Source organism: Podarcis tiliguerta (genome assembly GCF_965153285.1).
Source record: "Podarcis tiliguerta genome assembly, chromosome: 17".
Lineage (NCBI taxonomy): Eukaryota > Metazoa > Chordata > Lepidosauria > Squamata > Lacertidae > Podarcis > Podarcis tiliguerta.
The window spans coordinates 25,912,605-25,934,035 of record NC_139550.1 but is presented as its reverse complement, the minus strand read 5'-3'; the positions used below and the strand labels follow the sequence as shown (position 1 = coordinate 25,934,035).

At 43.6% G+C, this 21,431-nt stretch overlaps 1 protein-coding gene across 3 annotated transcripts in view; it reads right to left on the bottom strand.

The window, feature by feature from the left end:
• ADAMTSL1 (ADAMTS like 1) overlaps nt 1-21,431 on the bottom strand; it is a 473,481-nt gene that overhangs the window by 139,987 nt on the left and 312,063 nt on the right. For all 3 annotated transcript variants that reach the window (XM_083419278.1, XM_083419280.1, XM_083419279.1), the window contains 3 exons: nt 19,447-19,573; nt 11,608-11,682; nt 8,191-8,348 (listed from right to left, as the gene is read on the bottom strand). In XM_083419278.1, coding sequence (XP_083275404.1) covers nt 8,191-8,348; nt 11,608-11,682; nt 19,447-19,573 — 360 coding nt within the window. The remainder of the gene's footprint in view (nt 1-8,190; nt 8,349-11,607; nt 11,683-19,446; nt 19,574-21,431) is intronic.

The window sequence follows — 21,431 nt, the reverse complement described above, 5'->3', positions numbered from 1 at the left end:
AGACCTGGGTTCTGCAGCCCGCAGGCAAGATCAGCTGTTGACTAGGCACACATGTTGATTCTGCTGAAAGCTAAATGCTGTATCCTGCCTGCACACCCATTTTAAAACTTTGGACTACCTCTAAAAGCTGGGGGGAGAATCTACAACCCAGGAAGCCGTGTCCCCATGTTGAAAAGGGAAGCATCTCTTCTCAATTCCACGTTCTGACTCCCAATGTCTCTCAAAAGTAAGTGGTGCTGATTTCTGTTGTGAATTAGTAAAATGGATCAAGGGGCTGCCTCCTCATGTTAGTCTTATGACTAGTTGGACGACTTTTTATCTGTTTTAAAGGTATTTTAAATTAATTTGTTGTTTTGCACCCAGTCCAGAATACCTCCAGGCTAAAGGGAATAAAGAACTAATAGAAATAAATAAAGCCAGGCAATTGCTGAGATGATACCAAAACACAATGGGTTTCTCCAGACACCCCATTGATTGAGCATTCATCCTGACTCAGAGGGATAAAAGGCTAAGGAATAAACTTAACACAAATCCAGAGTGGAGTCCCTAAAACGGCTGGATTGGTGCTGGGTACGCCTCCTTCTGGCAACTCCTACAGCCAAGCTGGTGCCAAACGTCTTGCTCTGCTTTCCTTTGGGCCACCTCAGGAAGCCTGAGAGGCCTTTGTTACGATATTCTGTTCCACCTTAACAGATGTGTGGAGTTGTTGTATGCCACATGCCTGTTTACATTCCAGCACAGCTTGTTGGGAACTTCCGTTTTGTGTATAGCTTTTGATTATGCTGCTTGGACACGAAGCGGAGAAGACATGTTTCCCCCTTTGTCCTGATGCTGAATAAAATGCCTGTAAATACGCTTTACACAGCCTCTGTCTGCCCTTCTATTATGTCTGCTGGCTTGCGTGCTCAGCTTCTGAAGGTTTCTGAAGCTCGAATCGCAGTTACATGCTGGTTCAAGCTAAATATCAAGGGACGTTCTCATAAGTTCTTGTGAAATATCTTCCCTATAGTGGTTGCTGTATGTTGTTGTTGTTTAGTCATTTAGTTGTGTCCGACTCTTCGTGACCCCATGGACCAGAGCACGCCAGGTACTCCTGTCTTCCACTGCCTCCTGCAGTTTGGTCAAACTCATGCTGGTAGCTTCAAGAACACTATCCAACCATCTCGTCCTCTGTCGTCCCCTTCTCCTTGTGCCCTCCATCTTTCCCAACTTCAGGGTCTTTTCCAGGGAGTCTTCTCTTCTCATGAGGTGGCCAAAGTATTGGAGCCTCAGCTTCACAATCTGTCCTTCCAGTGAGCACTCAGGGCTGATTGCCTTCAGAATGGATAGGTTTGATCTTCTTGCAGTCCACGGGACTCTCAAGACTCTCCTCCAGCAGCATAATTCAAAAGCATCAATTCTTTGGCAATCAGCCTTCTTTATGGTCCAGCTCTCGCTTCCATACATCACTACTGGGAAAACCATAGCTTTAACTATACGGACCTTTGTTGGCAAGGTGATGTCTCTTCTTCTTTATTATTATTATTATTATTATTATTATTATTATTATTATTACACCACCAGAAATAATATCCACCAACGTTCCTAAATTGTTCTGCCTTTTTGTGGCTAGTTGCACTATTGGCCATCCCAACATTGGTTTCAGAAACCCAAGTTGAAGGGAAAGTACAGGTTCTAAATATATCTGTTAAATGCATTGTACCATGGAAAACACCAAAGAGTATTACTCTGCTCAGTTTATCGAAACCACACATGTTTATGTGCTTAACACCCACCCACATTTGAAAAATGAAGTTTCTTTGAATCTGAAGGTACACAATGGAAGCTGAGAGGTGCTCAGGATTCCCGGGGCATGTTCAAGACCCAGTAAGTAATTTTTTATATGGAAGCATTTTCATATGGAAATAAGCATCTGAATTTGGCGAGACTTCCTGATGAACTTGCTTAGGATCACCGCCGATGTCAGGAAACTTAAATAACGCAAATGGGTCCACTTAGCCCTGTGATTGCTTTGGTATCAAAACCACATGATATAATATATATGTATATATGAATGATCCAGGAAAGGAGGAAAGGAAGGAAGCACCCGAAGCAATCAATGTCTTCCCCTTTGTTTCTAAATGATTTATCCGTTTACTGCAGATGCTGAAAACAACTGTATGCCTAGGCACCAGCTATTCTTCCAATCCCTTGTGAGCTAATATATGTCCGCTTTGATCAAACTTCACACAGATCCATAAATAACAGGGCTCTTTGTGATAAACGCAATAAATAATCTTACGCTTGAAGCTATGATAGGAAATGGTGATTTGAAACATCTCTCTGGCAGTTAGTCACACTGAAAAACTTTTCGGTTTTAATCTGATAAGTTCACTTCCTGTTGCTATACAGAACTGTTTGGATTTTGGCAACGTGGGTCCCATCAATTTACTCCTGCCTGTTGGAGTTTACAGTAGCCTGACCTAAGATGCATGTTCTAAGGTTACATCTGCTGTTGTCTGGCTTAATCAACATGACATATTAATCGAGTTTCGCTAGGTCATCATCAAATAGCCATCTGCAAATGGGGTATGGTCAGGTTAAGAAGAAAGAAGTTTCCGCAAAGGAAAACACACTTCTAAGGAACTTGCAATTGCTAACTTACGTTGTTTTAGTATGGTGAATACCTAGCAGGTTAGGCTTGGAGATGGGATAGTCGCAGACTCAGGCCCATAGATGTGTTGAATTGGTGGGGTGGAAGATTTCAGGAGCATGATGGAGTGAGAGTTCAGCAACCACTAGCTGCATCATTCCTCACTCCTGACTGGCCACAGCTCCAGAGCCGTTCCAAAGAATCGGTTGATTTAGAATACTCATATCCCATTTTCACATGCACACAGACCCAAGCTCTGAACTTGAAATCCATGTTTGGATTTAGTTTTGTGCATCTAAGAATGTTGAAAATGAGTTGAAAATGTCTGCCATCAGAACCTTTCAAAGATAAGGGGAAAAGACATAGCGGACTGACACTAAATACCGTACTTTTCTGTGTATAAGACTAGGTTTCCCCCCTTTAAAATCATGCAAAAAAGTGGGGGTTGTCTTATACATGGGTAGTGCATAGGGTGTCTGTTGGATTGGTTGCTGCCATGGCTGTCAACGGCTACTGTGTGTGTTATTGGTTGCTGCATCAATGAATGCTGTTGATTGGCCAACGCTGCGACAATTGGGCAGGCGATTGGCAGCTTCTGCCGGTGAGGGAACGGACTGGAAGCGGATTTTGTGATGCGTGCTGGTGAGCGATTTTTGGCATTCACTCCTAAAAAAAAAGCTCAACAACCCTGAGTAACCCTGGGTAATCCCAAGCTCACTCAACAACTCTGGGCAATCCTCCGCAAAAAAGCTCAACAACTTTTTGCCACCTCTCCCCATTTTATGAAATTTCAGCCCCCCAAAATAGGGGGCATCTTATACATGGGGGCATCTTATAGATGGAAAAGTATAGTAAGTACAGTTCTAGTTTTCCTAAGGGTCTGTTCCTCAGAAAATAAGGAAACCAGGATTAATCACTATTACTAGATAAATATGCAAGTGTGGGACCCTCCAAGTGCCCCTGTTTCCCAGGGACAGTCCCGGATTTACAGAAGCCATCCCAGTTTCTGATTTTGATCCCAGAATGCCCTGCTTTTCCCCAGGGCATCCCTATTTTCACTGAAAAATGTTAAAGGGTATGGTAAAGGTAAAGGTAAAGGGACCCCTGACTATTAGGTCCAGTCGTGGCCGACTCTGGGGTTGCAGTGCTCATCTTGCTTCATTGGCCGAGGGAGCCGGTGCACAGCTTCCGGGTCATGTGGCCAGCATGGCGAACCAGAGCAGCGCACAGAAACACCGTTTACCTTCCCGCTGGAGCAGTACCTATTAATCTATTTGCACTTGACGTGCTTTCAAACTGCTAGGTGGGCAGGAGCAGGGACCAAGCAACGGGAGCTCACCCCGTCATGGGGATTTGAACCACCAACCTTCTGATCAGCAAGCCCTAGGCTCTGTGGTTTAGACCACAGCGCCACCTGTGTCCCTGAAGGGTATGGTAGGATATCCCTATTTTCTTTGGAGAAATGCTGGAGAGTATGCAGTTATGCGACCCCTGAGCCAAGGAGATAAGTAACTATACAATGTTTAGAAGACATCTGAAGGCAGCCCTGTATAGGAAAGGGTTTTTTTTTAATGTTGAAAGTTTTATTGTGTTTTTATCTATGCTGGAAGCTGCCCAGAGTGCTGGGGGAACCCAGCCAGATGGACAGAGTGCTGCCCTATTTTCATCAGAGAAATGTTGGAGGGCATGTGCTTGTTTTTTTTGTTTGAGAAACATATAAGTGAGGAATTCTTTGGACATGGTACTACAACACTTCCCCCGCCCACAAAGCAATTATATCCATCTGCATTTGAATTTCTGGGCTCCTCACACTGCAAGCACTCATGTCTCCGAGCAATTAATATGGCTGCCACTACAAGTGACACGGAATACCGTATAAACACCAAATGCCCAATGCTACATGGCCGCTATTCTGCCTTTTAATTTTTGCTGCACCTGTGCACAAGGCTAGTTGTTAATAAAAGTAAAATGTTAGGGCAGCACTGTTAATAATTATTCCCTAGGTCTAGCGGATCCTAGGAACTGTAACTGGGAGGTGGCAAGGAATTGCAAGCAGAAAATTATGAGTACGTCACCTGACTACAATTTCAATAATTCACTGAAGGAAGCCATGACAGTGACAGGGATATAAAACCAATATATCTTTGTAGTAAAGGCCACCATGATATAATACAACATTGCTTTAAATGTATTCACTAAGTGTATGGAAAATTCTTTATACTCTAAGGATTGTTTTCAGATACATTGCATTCTGCAATTCACAGCCAAAGGAACCTCTATTAGAAAAAAAAGGAAATCTTTGGCACCTACATTCTGATCAGCAAATTCTCAGCTGAAACGAATGAAATGTTTGCATAATTGAGATTACATCTAGTTAGGTCATTCCACTTTTCTAAATGGAAACATTCATAGTAAGTGCTTTTAGAGAGAAAGGACACCCCCCCTTCAACGATCAACCTTTTTATTACATTTTTGCTTAGTTCTGTTTGGTCCAGAATTGCCTTTCTGGAAAAGTAAATCAGGACACTCTGATGAGAACACAATTCAGCCAAGACTGATGGCAATAAACCACAATGGCTCTTTAAATTTTCCTTTTGGACTTAGCAATAGCACTGAATAAAGAAGCTGTTGTAAGTTTAAAACAGTCAAAACGCTAAGGCAGGGTTTCCCGAACTTGGGACTCCAGCTGGGTTTTTGGACTACAATTCCCATCATCCCTGACCACTAGTCCTGCTAGCTAGGGATGATGGGAGTTGTAGTCCAAAAACAGCTGGAGACCCAAGTTTGGGGAAACCTGCACAAAGGGCAAGAAAAGATGCAGGTACCATAATTTGACTACCAAGAACTCTTAAGAAAAGAAGTTAAGAAAAGACAGAGGACAAGTGGTTCATTCTGCTGTACTGAAGAACAGCCGATGACCTATGAACATGTGTGGATTTTGATGAAGAGTAGCTGAAAATGTTTAACATCCTGCCTGTCAGGCATTTTATTTGGCGTGTGGCCACGGATGTGATTTTGAGCCTCCCACCCTACCTTCAAAAGGCCACATTTCCCCCCCATCTCAAACAGAGCATATCCAATCTTCATGCAAACATATGTCCTCTTCTACAAGTTGGTTGGAGGGCCCAATCCACATACCATGTACTGGACCCAGAAAGTCCTATTGGCACCCCCACTTTTAATAAACACCTCTTTTGGTACCTTGTGTGAACTAACCTGAGATATACAGGTATAGTGAGGAATGCAAATTTAATAATAATAATAATAATAATAATAATAATAATAATAATAATAATAATAAAAAACAGCAACAACAGCAACAACAACAACAACAACAACAACTGTTTTTGCATTGGGAACATTTTCTCAGCTGGACTAGATTGCTACATCTGGAGAGGGTTATGAAGGGCAGGTACCACACACAAAAAGTCCACAGACTTAATTCTATTTTATTCAATTCGGTTTGATCCCATATTCTGCTTTCCATGCAACCATCTGCATTTCCATCTGCCACAAGGTCATCAGAATCAGCTCACATCAAACACCCTCTGACACTGTATCCCACAATGAAAAATTTATGGTATCCTGGACACAATGCAATTTTTACAGCTTTACAGCTGAAATCCTTCAGGCCCTCTTGACCTACCTCCCCGCCCCCCAAAAGGGGTTTTATTTTATTGTAATTCCCAAATGCTCACATTTGTCTCTGCAATTTCACCCCCTTCCCCTACAGAATGTGCACACTGCCTCCAGCAATGTGTTTTATATTACCTGGAAGAATAGGAAAGCACTAATGTGAGGAAACAACTTGATTCTTACAGCCAGCACTGCGCAGAGCAGAACTTCAAAATTATACAAATGACTTCTTGACCAAAGCCAGCCTGCTCATCTTGAGAGGCTCGGGGTTTAGTTTGATATGCGTTTTACACCTTCTGTGAGACTGCAGAAGCATAAAAACCAGTGAATGATGAGCCTGAATCAGAGTCTAATTTGCCCACTTCAGCTTCATTTTATACAGACTCTTATTTTAGCTGGGATCTCATAACCGACCTGCCTTTTCCACAAGTGTTTCCTCCTCCACTCCATGAATGTGTTCATCCCTAAGAGCTTTGATTCTACTCTATTTAACTTGGCAATTTATTCATTAAGAAATGACACACGGAGCACTAGCAATAGCCTGCAACAACATATTTCTAATAAAAGTTTGCAACTCTTTGTACAGTGGTACCTCGGGTTACATACACTCCAGGTTACATATGCTTCAGGTTACACACTCTGCTAACCCAGAAATAGTGCTTCAGGTTAAGAACTTTGCTTCAGATGAGAACAGAAATCGTGCTCCAGTGCCGCAGCAGCGGGAGGCCCCATTAGCTAAAGTGGTGCTTCAGGTTAAGAAGTTTCAGGTTAAGAACGGACCTCCGGAACGAATTAAGTACGTAACCAGAGGTACCACTGTATAGCTATCTTCCTAATGACCCACCCTCCCACCCACTACCCAATGCTGAACAAAAGCTCTTTTGGAGGGCTCACAGCTCTGATTCCTCAGAGGTGTGCAGGAGCCAAGATATAGGCAGCATATGCAACATAAATTTAAAGCCCATTTCACTGCCTCCCAAAGAATTCTGGGAACCGCAGTTTGTTAAGGGTGCTGGGAATTGGAGCTAGTTCCCAGGCAGTGAGAGATTTTACTTTCTTGGGCTCCATGATCACTGCAGATGGCGATAGCGGTCACAAAACTAAAAGATGCCTGCTTCTTGGGAGAAAAGCAATGACAAAGCTAGACAGCACCTTCAAAAGCAGAGACATCACCTTGCCGACAAAGGTCTGTATAGTTAAAGCTATGGTTTTCCCAGTAGTGATGTATGGAAGTGAGAGCTGGACCATAAAGAAGGGTGATCGCCGAAGAATTGATGCCTTTGAATTATGGTGCTGGAGGAGACTCTTGAGAGTCCCATGGACTGCAAGAAGATCAAACCTCTCCATTCTTAAGGAAATTAGCCCTGAGTGCTCACTGGAAGGACAGATTGTGAAGCTGAGGCTCTAATACTTTGGCCACCTCATGAGAAGAGAAGACTTCCTGGAAAAGACCCTGATGTTGGGAAAGATTGAGGGCACAAGGAGAAGGGGACGACAGAGGACGAGATGGTTGGACAGTGTTCTCGAAGCTACCAGCATGAGTTTGACCAAGCTGCAGTGGAAGACAGGAGTGCCTGGTGTGCTGTGGTCCATGGGGTCACAAAGAGTCGGACATGACTAAATGACTAAACAACAACCCAGGATTCATTGGAAGGGGATGAAACATGCTTCAAATTTATGGCGTGCTACATGCAGAGGGGCAATAACTCCTCTCTTTTAATCCCATACTATGAGCATTGAGGGTCAACGGGGACTTTCTCCCCACCTGATTTCATAGGAGATACCCCATCTCTATGTCAATCTTGGCAGAGAGCTGGAAGGATAAGTGGCCTTTTGATACACTGTTTTTGAAGAGAACTGCCCATTGTTTCACATTCCCCTTTCTTTAAAAACAACAGCATGGTTTAGTTGTAGCTTCTCACCTTGACAGTGAAATCTGCAGTGAGGGGACCAGGCATTCTCAGAATCTCTTTGTCTGGAAACTTCTGCAAGTCCACACTAGAATTGTCCACGAGGAACGAACCTGTGGAGCCGAGACTGTTTTCGCCTTTCAAACCTTGCAGCGTCTTGGTTTCTAAATCTGGCAAACACAACACATTTAAGAGGAGGGTGCGCTTGTTTCGGCAGCTTGCAGAGAGAAAACAAGCAAGCAAAATTATTTGTACCAGGAATGTCAAAGCACATTTGAAAGATATACTACGTTTTAAGGAAATGTCCTTTTTGCTGAGTGAGATGGCTTTTCCCTCCGTTAATAAGGAGCAGCCAATCATTTAAGTTGCCCTCACTAATGTCTATGCTTGTGAACATCTCTGTTAAGACCTGCACACAATTTTTTTCTACTTTATTCCAGTGTATTTTGGTCTCCTCTCTTTTTTCTATAGATTTATCTGTTTGGGAGCCAGGAAAATTCCCAGTAGAATTAAGAAGGTGTTGTGTATCTCTCTCTCTCTCTGTTTGTGTGTGTGTGTGCGTGTGCTGAGATTCCAAGCGGAAGTTGTACTCCTTCCTGGCCTCTTTCAGAATAAGATATAGAAGTATATATAAAGGCTTTTATTCCAGAGCTAGCCAAGGAGAACAGAAAGCTCCAGCCAAAAAAGCTCTGCAGGTCGGCCAGGATGAACTCTGTTTTAATAATGCGTTTTCCACAGCGATGCAAAATCCCCTTCTACATTTCATGCAAAACACACACGATTCTGCACCAGGCAGTTAAACGAATTACCTAACTGGTTCACCAGCACCAACCCCTTCCTTGGACTTAGGTTGCGTTGCTAGCCCCAGAATGTTTTGAGAACATGGAAATGCATAGCAGAGGGAGGAGAAAGGAGAACAAAAAAGAAGGAATAAAAGAACAGTGGCTGGGAGAGTCATGGATAGGATCAGGAACGGGGAAGATATTCCTTACAGAACCAAATTGTTGGCTCAATGCCCAAGGGCTCATCCCCATTCCCCCCAGGGTATTTAATCCATGATGCAATAAGACAAGGGCATGACAAGTCATGGTGCAGCACAGAAATATGACCTGTTAAATGAAAACTGCCTTAGGTGTCAATCAGCTAGGCTTGTTAGGGAATTTCTTTCAGTATCTTCACATTACCGAAGCTGAACCAGGCTCAGCGTAACAGAGCATACTGGTTTCTTGCCAGGAGAACACATTTATTGCAAACACATGACAAGATCATGATCTTGTGTAAAGTTTACTCCAGGATGACATTCACCATCTGCCTATTGCTTAGGAGTCATATCGGTCCTTCGGCTCACTTTGAATGAGCTCATCCAAGGCACTGCTTTACGGGGAGCTGATCTTCTTTTATTCTAAAACTCTTCGTGATGCACAATATTTATGATATCTCAGCTTCACTTGTGAAAGCATGGGTAGGTGTGTTTCGCTTTCTGTCTGATCTTCCATTTCACATATTTGTACTTTTCATTTCTCCCGACTGCTCAATAGCCTCACATAGCACTAGGCAGGATTGGCGAGGGGGACGGGATAATTATTACGCACATGCAGAACCTTTGATAAACCAGTTAATATTATATGGCTGTAGCAAACACCCATAAACTATTAACCCTAGTCTGGTGTTTAGAGATTTACGGAGATCCAGTTCTCACATTGTAACATTTAAGTGACTATGCATCTAACCAGAATTTATTGCAGATTTCTTCTGTGGGCTTTCTAGAATATTGAAAATCATGTTATATTGTTCCCTGAAAACCAAGGGGGAACTGCACCATTTTAACGGCCACGACGAATTCAGTTAATATGCATCTTTTCACCTGCTTTCAACATCTCTTCCCTGGTGTATATTTTGTTTGGTTCAATTACTGGTCTCTCTCTCTCTCTCCCCCCCGCTCTCTCTCTGTGTGTGTGTTCACAGCAGGTAAAAGGGACACTGTCCTGATCATCCAACGTGTCACTGGCAATAAAGTAAGCTGATCTAGATGCTACTTTCACCACGAGGATGAAATTTTTATAGTGAATTCCCCACCTTCTTACTGTGTCATCACGAAACACAGCTCAAGATGTTAAGTCGGCAGGACCATAATGCAATGAGCTTCCCTCCGACTTTTATTACTGTGGGATATGGCTGAGGACTGTATGACTCACACAGCGACTTCGGCTTCATGAGATGCGAGAAATTGTAGGCTTAAAGCAAGACAAATAGGGGTTGCCCCTGTAAAAATCCAGCATCATCTCATCATGAATTACCTGTTCTTTGGGGAGGGGATACAACCCATGTTTCAAACATGTTATCCTCCAAGTGAACCAACTCTATTCGGGTGTACTCTGAACTCTTGTCTTCCATCTCTGTATTTCATCATCTAATTCAATCCATATCTCTAGGCCACGCTTCCTCAACCTCAGCCCTCCAGATGTTTTTGGCCTACAACTCCCATGATCCCTAGCTAGCAGGTCCAGTGGTCAGGAATGATGGGAATTGTAATCTCAAAACATCTGGAGGGCCAAGGTTGAGGAAGCCTGCTGTAGGCCCTCAGGAACATATATGGCTGTTAATGATTTTGGCTCCCTCATTTGAGCTCATGAAAAGAAGCCAACTGGAGACTCTGCAAGTCAGGACCTCGTTGGAATATTTGCCTTCCATATCTGTTGCCATTCTGCTCAGACATCTTAAGCTGAGCTCGTGATATGATATACTACAAGCTCCTTGGGGATCTCCAGTATATCTGCATTCCTTATGTCCCACCCTTATTAAACCATAATCTCTGCTCCACTATCTTGGGCACTGGCATGCTTTCTTTGGGCAACATCCTTTAACAGCACAGTACAAATTGCACGTGTCTCCAAAGTCCAGAAATACCAAAGAAAACATATGAGCAAGAACATGTGTTAAGCTCATGAGCAGTGTGGTGCTTCAGCAGAGCAGAAGGAAAGCTGTATTTGCTGTATGCTCATCAACCAGCACAATCTTTTCTACGGCAGTCCTTTGCATCAAGCTCGCTGGAAAATTAGTGTTTTATTTATGGGTTAAATCATAGCTTCTTATAATTGTGCAGCTAACTGATGCTCTTTGGAGTGGCGTTTGAGGATAGGGCTGACTCTTACATTGGGCAGGAGGGCAGGGGCAGAGAAGCTGTAGAGTTGTTTTTGTTTTTTGGTAAATACAGCTCCACAGCATATTATGAGCATTTGACTATTATTGTGTAATTAACACATGCAATGCTGAAATAAGCTTCGAAGCATTTTTCATAGTGCAAAAACCAAGTTCACGTGAAGTATTCAATTGCAAATATATGCAATTAAAACACACAATTAAACAGCCCTGTTAAAACAAGACAGCAATTAAAAACGGGAGACCACGATAAAGTGTACTTTTACTCACAGAGATGATCAGGACCTTTCAGCACCAGGCGAACGTGTCGACTTCCGTAGGGAATAACAACCACGGTATCATCCGCTGGGTGGGGGAAGAGGGAGGCAAAAAACCATACATGATCAACAAGCAAAGGAAGTGCCCAAACAAGCAGTGAAAACAGTTCTTCATGGGAAAATGGCAAGCCAAGTTTTGGGCCACCTAAAAAGACAAACATTCAAACCCAATGAACCCTGAAGAACAGCTATATATGAAACAATTATGCTCTGCTCTGCCGTCTCACAGATTTTGTGTGTGCTGCTCTGCTAGACAAATGCCCTTGTTTTCAAGAGAAAGCTATCACTTTAATTATACAGGGTTGCTTTGTAAAATAAACACTTATTACACGCCCATAGCAACAGCTGCTCTTGCAGATATTAGGCTACAAACCAGCTGTTTACTGACTTTCTTGTGAGCCTCCTCAGAAATTTGACTGTGCATCTGTATTGTCATTAAACAGTTATCAACATTTTTACGGCAGGAGGCAAAGAGATATTTTATTGGCAAACAATGAGAATTTGATCTTTCTTTGGAAGGGGGGATGAAATATTTACTTGGTTGGGGTGTCGGGATGTGGGAACTGGGAATTGGGGGGTTTGGCGGTCACATTGCTCAGATGATGGGGGCAAGGTAGTAGGATGGAATGGAGAGGAAATATCACACAGGATCTACTAAACAAAATGAAACAAAAAACCCCCAACTTTTTATCTTTTAAGATCTCCCATTTTGGTGCTGGCTGGAGCAGCTCCGTAACTGACATTTGTAGGCAGAGAAAACAAAATTAGGTGCCAAACTCAAATACTTGAAACTCTTTATCCCAATCATCCCACCACTTTAAATTAAAATACATATTGGATGCCAGCTCAGCCCCCCCCCCCATTCTCACACACTAAAACATTCTCACAGCCTCAGAAACCAACAGAAAAACCATTTTAATGCATTTTTAAATTCTTAGCAAGCATATTTTACCTGCCTTGAACATTAGGAAAGGTCAGTGAAACCTTTGCTGCCTACCCTTGTAGTACAAAAAATTGGTTAATAAAAACTTAATGGAATGGGGCTGCTGAAAATAGAAAGTCTATGTTTACCCACAGGTCATCTGAAGTGCAAGCAACAGCAACCTTTCTATGTGAGCTTTAATTTTTTAAAAAAAGATCCAGTAAGCTCAACACAGCCACAGTCTGTTCTTCTTACTCTGTTGTGAAAATAGATTTGCTGTCCGCATTGCAAGTTCTGCTGTAGCCTTTTGACTTTAAATGTTCAACTCCACCAAAGCCAGCAGCAGAGCGAAGGTGCCCTTTCAAAGCCAAGTTGCTCAAGCCACAAAGCAGCACACAGTTCACTGAGGGCTTGGCCAACACCTCCGCTTGTGCCATGAGAGGTTCTGCCTTCGCCCTACTGCTGAAAACCTGCTCTTTAGCGCTATATCAGAATAACAGTCCATGGAAAACTCAATTGCCATTTTATCTTCTGATTCAGTGCTAAACCACAGGTTTTTGGGAGGGGAAAGTGGTAGGGCAAAGGGACGTGGGTAAGCCCTGAGTCATATCATGGTCTAGACCAGAGTTTCCCAAACTTTTTAGGCTACAGTTTCCATCATTCTTGACCACTGGTCCTGCTAGCTAGGGATGGTGGGAGATGCCGTCCCAAAACAGCAGGAGACCCATGTTTGGGAAACACTGGTCTAGACTTTCCTAAGGTCCAACATTTGAAATAATATCTGTCTGGCCAATTGGTGAATTGCCTCTCATTATCCTAGGCTCACCCAAGCTGGACAATACATACATAAATAAAAGTGTACGGCAAATTGTGCCGTTTTGACCCTGTGATGCTTGCTTGTTTGTGCGTGTATCCGTGCAGAGGAGATAACAATTTTCACGTGTGATCTGCTGGAATACCGCTAAAGAAGAATTACTTGTGACTTGAGGCAAAGTAGCTTGGAATCCCTAGCAAGCAATCCATTTAGCCTTGACATAAAGCCAAAGTTAGAGAAAATGTCAGCAAAGCTGTCCTTTTATCAGCGCATGCCAGTGTGTTTATGTGAGAGAGGTCCAGATAAGAGCTGGCCATGTGTGTGCATGTGCAAGCTGAGAAGGGCAAAGCAGCGAAGACAGGAGTTGCCTTTGATCCAATAATGGTAGCAGCTCAGAGATTATATTCAATTAAGTTTGACTATCCAAATCATGCTTGAGTAACACACAGTCCTATACAGTCTCAGAAGTAAGTCAACTGCAACAGCACTTAACTCCCCCCCGCCCCAGTAAGTGCACTTAGGATTTCAGCCGAAACCCACAAATTTCCCAAAAAGATAGCCTGCAAACCTTGGAATGCACACTTACTTGGGAGATAATCCCCGCTGTTTTTCTCCCTTTAGCTACTTTGGAGTAAGCATACACAGGATTGCATTGCTAGGGAATCAAAGTTGCTAGACTCCAGAAGCATGACAGGAGCAAATCTTTTCTCAAAGCTACTCTGCAGTGGGGTCTTTCAGAAGCCCCACCCATTCCTGGCAAAAGATCTAATTCCTTGAGCTCACCCATCCCATGGCATGAAATCTACTGTCCTTGAGTGAAACACCTCAACTTTCCAGGCATTCTAGCCCCCAGGAGGGGAGGGGAAATGTGTTTGGTGGCCTAGTCCCCTCTATTGCATCCTGACAGCTTGACTCGGCTGCCTTCCATACATTGGAGAGCTCAGGACTGAAGTGAAGGATTGAGGTTGAATCCTGACAAGACAGATGTACTGTTCTTGGGGGACAGGAGGCGGGCAGATGTGGAGGACTTCCTGGTCCTCAACTGTGCCCCTGAAGGACCAGGGAGTCATTCTGGACTCACAGCTGTCCATGGAAGCACAGGTCAATTCTGTATCTAGGGCAGCTGTCTACCAGCTCCATCTGGTACGCAGGATGAGACCCGCCCTGCCCACAGACTGTCTTGCCAGAGTGGTGCATGCTCTGGTTATCTCTTGCTTGGACTACTGAAATGCGCTCTATGTGGGGCTACCTTTGAAGGTGACTTGGAAACTACAACTAATCCAGAATCCAGAATGCGGCAGCTAGACTTGGTGACTGGGAGCAGCCGCCAAGACCACATAACACCGGTCTTGGCTCCCACTTTGAGCACAATTCAAAGTGTTGGTGTTGACCTTTAAAGTCCTAAATGGCCTCGGTCCTGTATACCTGAAGGAGCATCTCCACCCCCATCGTTCTACCCAGACACTGAGGTCCAGCACCGAGGGCCTTCTGGCAGTTCCCTCACTGCGAGAAGCAAAGCTACAGGGAACCAGGCAGAGGGCCTTCTCAGTAGTGGTGCTCACCCTGTGGAATGCCCTCCCAGCAGATGTCAAGGCAATAAACAACTACCTAACATTTAGAAGACATCTGAAGGCAGCCCTGTTCAGGGAAGTTTTTAATGTGTGACATTTTCATGTATTTTTAATCTTTGTTGGAAGCTGCCCAGAGTGGCTGGGCAAACCCAGCCAGATGGGCGGGGTAGAAATAATAAATTGTTATTATATTATTATAAGTGGAGAGCTCACACAGAATGCGCAGCCCAGAAACCAGCCCACAGAAACTGCGCATGTGACAGATGAGCTCAGGATCAGCACTTTATCCGTTACTTTGAGAAAGTGGATTCTGAAAAGCTGCCTCTGATTCGGAGGCAATGCAGGGTCAAAGCGGGAAGAGATTCAACCATGCAGGGGCTTTGCTGCAGAAGAAAGAAAATCACAAACCAGACTAGTTTTACAAGCAGGAGTAATAAAAACACATTAAGTACTTTTGGTGGATGCAGAGAAAGAGCCTGGATTGCTGAAGCGCCAGATCTTTCAAATAATCTTTCATTTTTATTTGCAAGGAGGGGGACACCAGCCCAGGTGTTTCCCCTTCAGAAGAGCGTAGGAGGGAAGTGGGGGACACATCTCTCTTCCCACCATGGTAGTCCCTCCCCCCCCCCCCGGTTTCTCACACTTCTGGGACTGATATACTATCCCTGTGAATACTGAGATAGTTGTTTCCGTTGCAAGTGCTAACAGTTGCACTGCTCCATCCACATCTTTGTCTTCTGATCCCTGTCTCCAAAAACCCTCCACTCCCCCCTCCACATCCCACCCCACGATGTCCGCAGAGTGGGAGAACAGAACTGAACGCAGATACAAAGAGAGAATTAATTCAATACGATGGACGCAGCGGTGTGTTTGGAATGCTTCAGAGAGAAAAAACCGTTCCCAGCATTTATTTTTCCTTTTGGCACAGAAGCTGCTAATGTGAAGTGCTAAAAAAGGGAATCTCTTAAGTACAGCGGCGTTCCTCAGAGCTTCTAAGCTACCTGCTTCACAGATGCTCAATCCCAGGCAACAACCCTCCCCCCCTTATGTGATAGTACAAGAGGGAAGGAAAACCAGAAATGAAAGCAGACTCCCTCCAGCAGCCAAATGTTCCTTATGCTGTGCCTTGCTGTGCAGGAAGATAGCTATGGATTCGGAGAGGAAGTATGGGAATGAAATTACACTTGGATGAGGTTTTTTTTTAATAAATATATATATATAGTAGCAGCAATAACTGCAGCAACCCTGAGATTAAACAGCCAAATCATGCAAGGCCTGCAGTGAGCAGTGCTATCAGATTGAAAATTGTTGCACATAAGTAGAACCTGCAGCAAAATGTTGCAGTGTATCTCCAACTCTGTATGTAGCAGCAAACTTTGTAGTAGTATATAATCAACCCGTTAAAGAAAGGGTCTGGAAATATTTACTACATATATATTATCCTACCCATTCTCTAAGGAGCTACAGGCAGTATACATGCCCCTTTTTGTTTTATTTCCGCAACCACCTTTAAAAGCAGGTTATGATGAGGGACAGAGCTAATAAGTCTTCTGGTGAGCTTAATGGTTCGGTGGGAATCTGGGCCTGCTTCTCCCCAGCAGAAATGCACGGCTATTTAATAAGCCAAGGATGTATGGGGATCCTGTTGCTGGATGCCCATAGCCCCAGTCACCATGGACAGCAAGATATAGGTCACAATATACAATTTGAAGATTGGATAAAACTTTGGCAAGTAAATCTGAAATTCACAGATTGTATGTTGTTAAAAGAGAATTACATGAAGATGATGTATTAAAGATAGTATATTTCACCGGTTAAATTGGCAAAAATATATAAAAATGAACAGAAGGAGTGTTGGAGGTGTAAAGATGTTGAAGGAACTTTTCACCATATGTGGTGGGATTGTAAAAGCGTTAAAATATATTGGGAAATGATATATAATGAATTGAAAAAAATGTTTAGAACAACATTTGTTAAGCAGCCAGAAGCCTTCCTGTTGGGTATCTTAGGGCAAGATCTGCCGAAAGAAAAAAGGACATTATTCATGTATGCTATGGCGGCGGCGAGAACACTGTTAGCGCAGAACTGGAAGACTGGAGAAATTCCAGCCAAAGAACAATGGCAAGAAAAACTGATGAACGATGCGGAGTTGGCAAAGCTGACAAGACAGACTTCGGGAAAAGGACAATAGTGACTTTGAAAAAGAGTGGGAACTTTTTATATTATGTTTGCAGAAGTAAAGAAAGAAAATCGACTCGATGGCAGGATTTAAATAAACATTCACAATTTTATGGACAGGGAACAAATATTGTAACAAAGTGAAAATACTGATGTATTGTAAAAAATAGCAGAATATAATAATGAGGATAATAAATCAGAAATGGAAGTTGAGGGAAGTCCAAAGGGAGGGAGGGGGAGATGTTACGCAAATTGTACATTATGGATAAATATATTTGTGATGAGAAAAAAGAAAATCAATATTATTATTTTTTTTAAAAAAGAAATAAATGCTGGGAGCTGAGGGTCCAGCAAATTCATTGCTTCTACACTAAGCCCACGGCCGGCCCTACCATAGGACAGAGTGAGGCAGCAACCTCAGGCAGCTCATTCCGGGTGCCATTAAAAAGGTGGCAAACTGTTCATCGTTTTATTATTGTTGCCTTTTTACTGCCATGGACAGGCATCTGTGAAACTGTCTGCCTCAGATGCCAAAATAACTTGAGAAGATTGGGGGACTATTGTCTTTGACATATTGAGGGGTGGAATTTACTGCCCTGCTTCAGGCGGCAAAATGTATTTGCTGGTCCTGACTAATCCAGGTTGGCTTTGCTATGCTCTCAGTCTTACAACACATAGCATTTGCACAAGACTATTCAGCTTTCCCGTGAATTGTTATTCCTCGATCTGCTGGGCAGATCGCAGCTAGTGCATTCATTTTCGGAAGCACGCTGTGCAAACTCTGGGTGTGTCTAGCCATCGGGCTATTCTTTGAGACCATAAGGATGATTCTGTAAACAAACGCCTTTCCATGTTCCCCACAGAAACCAAACATAAATAGGTGGGATAGATATTCGGCAGAAATGGCTCCACACACCCTTGTCAGAAATTACATGCTATTCTAGATGTTTAGTTCATGTGCCAGTTTTTCTTTCTAAATTCAGAATACACACACACACGTAAACCATGCATTCTGTAAAACGAATGTTCACTTTTGGCCAGAGTTGAGGAAAAGCTAAGCATTACTGTTAACAGCTGTTAACTGTTAATAGGGATGCAGGTGGCGCTGCGGGTTAAACCACAGAGCCTAAGATTTGCTGATCAGAAGGTCAGTGGTTCGAATCCCCGTGACGGGGTGAGCTCCCGTTGCTCGGTTCCTGCTCCTGCCAACCTAGCAGTTCAAAAGCACATCAAAGTGCAAGTAGATAAATAGGTACCGCTCTGGCGGGAAAGTAAATGGCGTTTCCGTGCACTGCTGTGGTTCGCCAGAAGCAGCTTAGTCACGCAACCCCAGAGTCGGCCACGACTGGACCTAATGGTCAGGGGTCCCTTTACCTTTACCTTTGCTGTTAACAGCAGGATGATTTGTACCTGGCTACACATTACATCACAACCACATGTAATTATTGCCCCTTTTTTATTGCATGGTGTTCATGGAGGGGCACTTAGTAGCAAGGGGAGATGCTTAACCCTTCACCTGCCAGCAGGGTTCACACCCTGCACCCCATTGGTTCTAGACTCATCTTGTCAAAGTAATTGTGTGCCTGGGGCATCTACATAGGCAGAAGTCAACGAGAACATTAAATTTTTTTTTTTTTAAGGGTAGGGGGAGCAGACACCCCCTCCCTTTCCACTAGAAAGCTCCCGACCAAAGGTGCAGTGCAATGGAGAAGGGGCCATCAGGCTGACATTAACACAGCAGTTTGGCCCCATCTGCAACATTTAATGAGTAAATCATTCTAGAATGTCATAGCTTTCCCCAAGTCCATTTTTTGCTCCAAGGGTTTACGAATATTACCTCATGTTTTTTGGGGGGCACAAAATATTGCAGTGTTTGTGTGTGTGCCATAGTTGTGGCCTGATTCCAACCCCAGTGTGGGTTGTATACATTTGTAGCGGCTATGCTGCAGGCGAGCCAGTGGAAAGCCATTTAGCAGGTGCCGATTTCTCCATCACGGCAACACCAGAGCAGACACACCTGTGGAGTTTCCTTCTGACGCGTCAGGAAAAAGCTGCCATGTCCTCTGCGACATCTGGCAAACCTATCTTCCATCTGCGTGCCTTCAGAATCCAAACGCCAAGCCTTTTGTTGACGGAAGATTAATTCTGCCTGATTTCCCAGCATGGGGTCAGTACAGTTAAAGGAAACATTTTTTAAAATGTTTGGGTTATAATTAAAACCCTTAGAAGCGAGCGGTCCCTTTACGCATCATTGTTTGGAGGGCGTTCATATTCCTGTTGAGGCAAAAAGTCAAATCAACATCTTACGTTTATTTGCCAAGAGCTGAGATTTATATTGGCCTCGGACAAGCCGGCAGGTGGAACCATCGCCATTGCAGACCCCACAGTTATCTTCCTTGACAGTGCTTCCCAGCTGGTGGTCACAGCCAACAATCTGACAAAAGAGAAAGATGTGCAGTTCAAATTGAGCACCTCCTGACTGCTGGATCCATCTCTGTGGTTAGCTCCCGCCAATTTCTTTCCCCCCTCTCACACACACACTGTCTCAAGAGGGCCATAAAGCATGTTAGCAATGAAGGGGGGGGGGGAGAGAGCAAATGAATTCGGCTGAGAGAGCTCCATCTGAACTGGGCAACAAAGTGATGGTGCTGTGGCTGCAAAGAAAGGAGGGGAAAATGTTTCTCAAAAGGAGTGGTGGCTTAGTAGTGATCACTTCCTGGTCAGGGGTCCGACGATGAGGTACAGTGGTACCTTGGTTCTCAAACGCCTCGGTACTCAAACAACTTGGAACCCAAACACTGCGAACGCGGAAGTAAGTGTTCTGGTTTGTGAACTGTTTTCGGAAGCCGAATGTGCTCCATTTTGAGTGTTACGCTCCCGATTTGAGTGCCACACTTTTGTTTTGAGTGTTACACTGAGGCCTGTCTATTTATTTTGCGCTTTTGCAGCTCTCTTTTTTGTTTTTGTGACTGTGTGGAACCCAGTTCACCTACTGGTTGATTGATTGTGCGAATGCAGTGCACAGTTTATTGCTTTCATTTTATGAATCAATGGTCTCGCTAGATAGTAAAATTCATGTTAAATTGCTGTTTTAGGGGTTGCTTTTAAAAGTCTGGAACGGATGGGCATTACTTTCCATGGGAAAGTGCACTTTGGTTTTGGAACGCTTTGGTTTTGGAACAGACTTCCGGAACAGATTAAGTTTGAGAACCAAGGTACCACTGTATTGTTTTTAACACACTTAGCTTGACACAGGAAGACTACAAAGGCTTTAATGCCAACAGAAGGTTATCTAAGACAGTCTTCACCCAACCTGGTGTCTTGCAAGGCTGATGGGAGTTGTAGTTCCAGTTGGTGAAGGCTGATCTAAGATTTACCATGTCACGGAAGAGATGCACTATACACAAAAAGCAATGCATAACAGTTGCATTCTGGTGACGTCGCTGTATCTAATAGGAGCGTGAAAAATCACGCCTGGAAGAAACACTGAGGAATGTACAGTCTGACATGCATGCTGCGGAGTTTATCTTAACTCACATTTTAAACCTGCGAGACTGAATGCACTTGCAGCGGTGAACAGCACCGCCAGCGATACAACCCACAGTAAACAGGAACATGCAACTTGGAGCCCAGACATATTGGTCTGCATTCTGCAGCAGTCCCAATAAAACGCCCATTTCCAGAGTAACATGTGGCATTAATTACATTTGACTATCCTCCCGGTCCGTATGCAAACCGTATCCAGATAATGTTCAGGGTGACACACAAGAGAGGCTGTATTTAAAACGAGGGTTTGAAAACCAGCAAGTCTGGATTCCATTTCCAGCCCTCCAACAGGCATTGGGGGAGCCATCGGGGAGCCTTCTCTTCCAAAATTTATATAACCTTGAGTGCTCAGCTCAAAACCAATACATAAAGCCTGATCTGCAAAACAGATAAGCCAGAGAACCTTGATCGAAATGGGTATAGGGTGTTTTGTTTTGTTTTTACATCAGAATGACCAACTAAGTCACTTTCATTGAAGTACCCAAGCTTAAATTGTGTGTAGAGCACACCATCAGGGCTCAGATGTGTCACACCCAGCACCCATGTACAAACTCATATAACACTCATAACAGTGATTTCTGTCGATTCCAATATCAGAAGAGCCTTAGTGACACCACTGAATTTCACCTAAACTGGTAAAATTAGAAAAAAATTACAAGACTGGAGATAAAGCATGTTGAAAATGCAAAATCAAGGCAGGAAATTTCTACCACATGTGGTGGACTTGGGAAGAAATTAAAAAGTTT